The sequence below is a fragment of the Salvelinus namaycush genome, chromosome 24 (assembly GCF_016432855.1).
Source record: "Salvelinus namaycush isolate Seneca chromosome 24, SaNama_1.0, whole genome shotgun sequence".
Taxonomy (NCBI): Eukaryota; Metazoa; Chordata; class Actinopteri; order Salmoniformes; family Salmonidae; genus Salvelinus; species Salvelinus namaycush.
The window spans coordinates 34,190,000-34,192,499 of record NC_052330.1 but is presented as its reverse complement, the minus strand read 5'-3'; the positions used below and the strand labels follow the sequence as shown (position 1 = coordinate 34,192,499).

Genomic DNA, 2,500 nt, shown 5'->3' with positions numbered 1-2,500 from the left:
ACTATTACCTACTCTATAACTAACCCCTATAATCTACACTATAACTAACCCCTATAATCTACACTATAACTAACCCCTACACTATAACTAACCCCTATAACCTACACTATAACTAACCCCTATAACCTACATTGTAACTAACCCCTATAACCTACACTATAACTAACCCCTGTAACCTACACTATAACTAACCCCTGTAATCTACACTATAACTAACCCCTATAACCTACACTATAACTAACCCCTACTCTATAACTAACCACTATTACCTACACTATAACTAACCCCTATAATCTACACTATAACTAACCCCTACTCTATAACTAACCACTATTACTTACTCTATAACTAGCCACTATTACCTACTCTATAACTAACCCCTATTACCTACTCTATAACTAACCACTATTACCTACTCTATAACTAACCCCTATAATCTACACTATAACTAACCCCTATAATCTACACTATAACTAACCCCTACACTATAACTAACCCCTATAACCTACACTATAACTAACCCCTATAACCTACATTGTAACTAACCCCTATAACCTACACTATAACTAACCCCTGTAACCTACACTATAACTAACCCCTGTAATCTACACTATAACTAACCCCTATAACCTACACTATAACTAACCCCTACTCTATAACTAACCACTATTACCTACACTATAACTAACCCCTATAACCTACACTATAACTAACCCCTACTCTATAACTAACCACTATTACCTACTCTATAACTAACCACTATTACCTACTCTATAACTAACCCCTATAACCTACACTATAACTAACCCCTATAATCTACACTATAACTAACCCCTACTCTATAACTAACCACTATTACTTACTCTATAACTAGCCACTATTACCTACTCTATAACTAACCCCTATTACCTACTCTATAACTAACCACTATTACCTACTCTATAACTAACCCCTATAATCTACACTATAACTAACCCCTATAATCTACACTATAACTAACCCCTACATTGTAACTAACCCCTATAACCTACACTATAACTAACCCCTATAACCTACATTGTAACTAACCCCTATAACCTACACTATAACTAACCCCTATAATCTACACTATAACTAACCCCTATAACCTACACTATAACTAACCCCTATAATCTACACTATAACTAACCCCTATAATCTACACTATAACTAACCCCTATAACCTACACTATAACTAACCCCTATAACCTACACTATAACTAACCCCTATAACTTACACTATAACTAACCACTATAACCTACTCTATAACTAACCCCTACACTATAACTAACCCCTATTACCTACTGTATAACTAACCACTATCCCCTACTCTATAACTAACCCCTACACTATAACTAACCCCTATTACCTACTGTATAACTAACCACTATCCCCTACTCTATAACTAACCCCTGGATATCTGCTGATCTCTGTGTCTTACAGCCATCTGCCTGGTGGGATGCAGTGAAGGGAATGGAAACTGCTCCAGACCTGGCGAGTGTGTGTAAGTAATACTGAAATTATGAAAAATGTGTAAGGACACTGGAACGTGTGTGTGTGTGTATGTATGTATGTATGTATGTATGTATGTATGTATGTATGTATGTATGTATGTATGTATGTGTGTGTGTGTGTGTGTGTGTGTGTGTGTGTGTGTGTGTGTGTGTGTGTGTGTGTGTGTGTGTGTGTGTGTGTGTGTGTGTGTGTGTGTGTGTGTGTGTGTGTGTGTGTGTGTGTGTGTGTGTGAATTTCTGCTCCAATATTCCATGCCATGTCACCAGTGGGATGTATTCTACTCTCTCTCTCTATTTCTTTCTTTCTTTCTCTCATTTTCTACCCCTCTCTCTCTATAACTCTAAAACAGTCTTTCTCTTTCCTCTCACTCACTTTCTGTAAGAAACACATCTTAATCGTATTTCTCTCCCTTCCAGACACAATTCTCTCTATCTCCCTCTATCCCCCTTACTCTCTATCTCCCTCTATCCCCCTTATTCTCTATCTCCCTCTATCCCCTTACTCTCTATCTCCCTCTATCCCCCTTATTCTCTATCTCCCTCTATCCCCCTTACTCTCTATCTCCCTCTATCCCCCTTACTCTCTATCTCCCTCTATCCCCCTTATTCTCTATCTCCCTCTATCCCCCTTATTCTCTATCTCCCTCTATCCCCTTACTCTCTATCTCCCTCTATCCCCCTTATTCTCTATCTCCCTCTATCCCCCTTACTCTCTATCTCCCTCTATCCCCCTTACTCTCTATCTCCCTCTATCCCCCTTACTCTCTATCTCCCTCTATCCCCCTTACTCTCTATCTCCCTCTATCCCCTTACTCTCTATCTCCCTCTATCCCCCTTACTCTCTATCTCCCTCTATCCCCCTTACTCTCTATCTCCCTCTATCCCCTTACTCTCTATCTCCCTCTATCCCCTTACTCTCTATCTCCCTCTATCCCCCCTTATTCTCTATCTCCCTCTATCCCCTTAC

General features: G+C 39.4%; 1 protein-coding gene across 1 annotated transcript in view; it reads left to right on the top strand.

The window, feature by feature from the left end:
* Positions 1–2,500, top strand: part of dll4 (delta-like 4 (Drosophila)) — a 25,211-nt gene that overhangs the window by 6,315 nt on the left and 16,396 nt on the right. Inside the window, exon 5 of the mRNA XM_038962507.1 lies at positions 1,463–1,523. Within this exon, the coding sequence (XP_038818435.1) occupies positions 1,463–1,523 (61 nt within the window). The remainder of the gene's footprint in view (positions 1–1,462; positions 1,524–2,500) is intronic.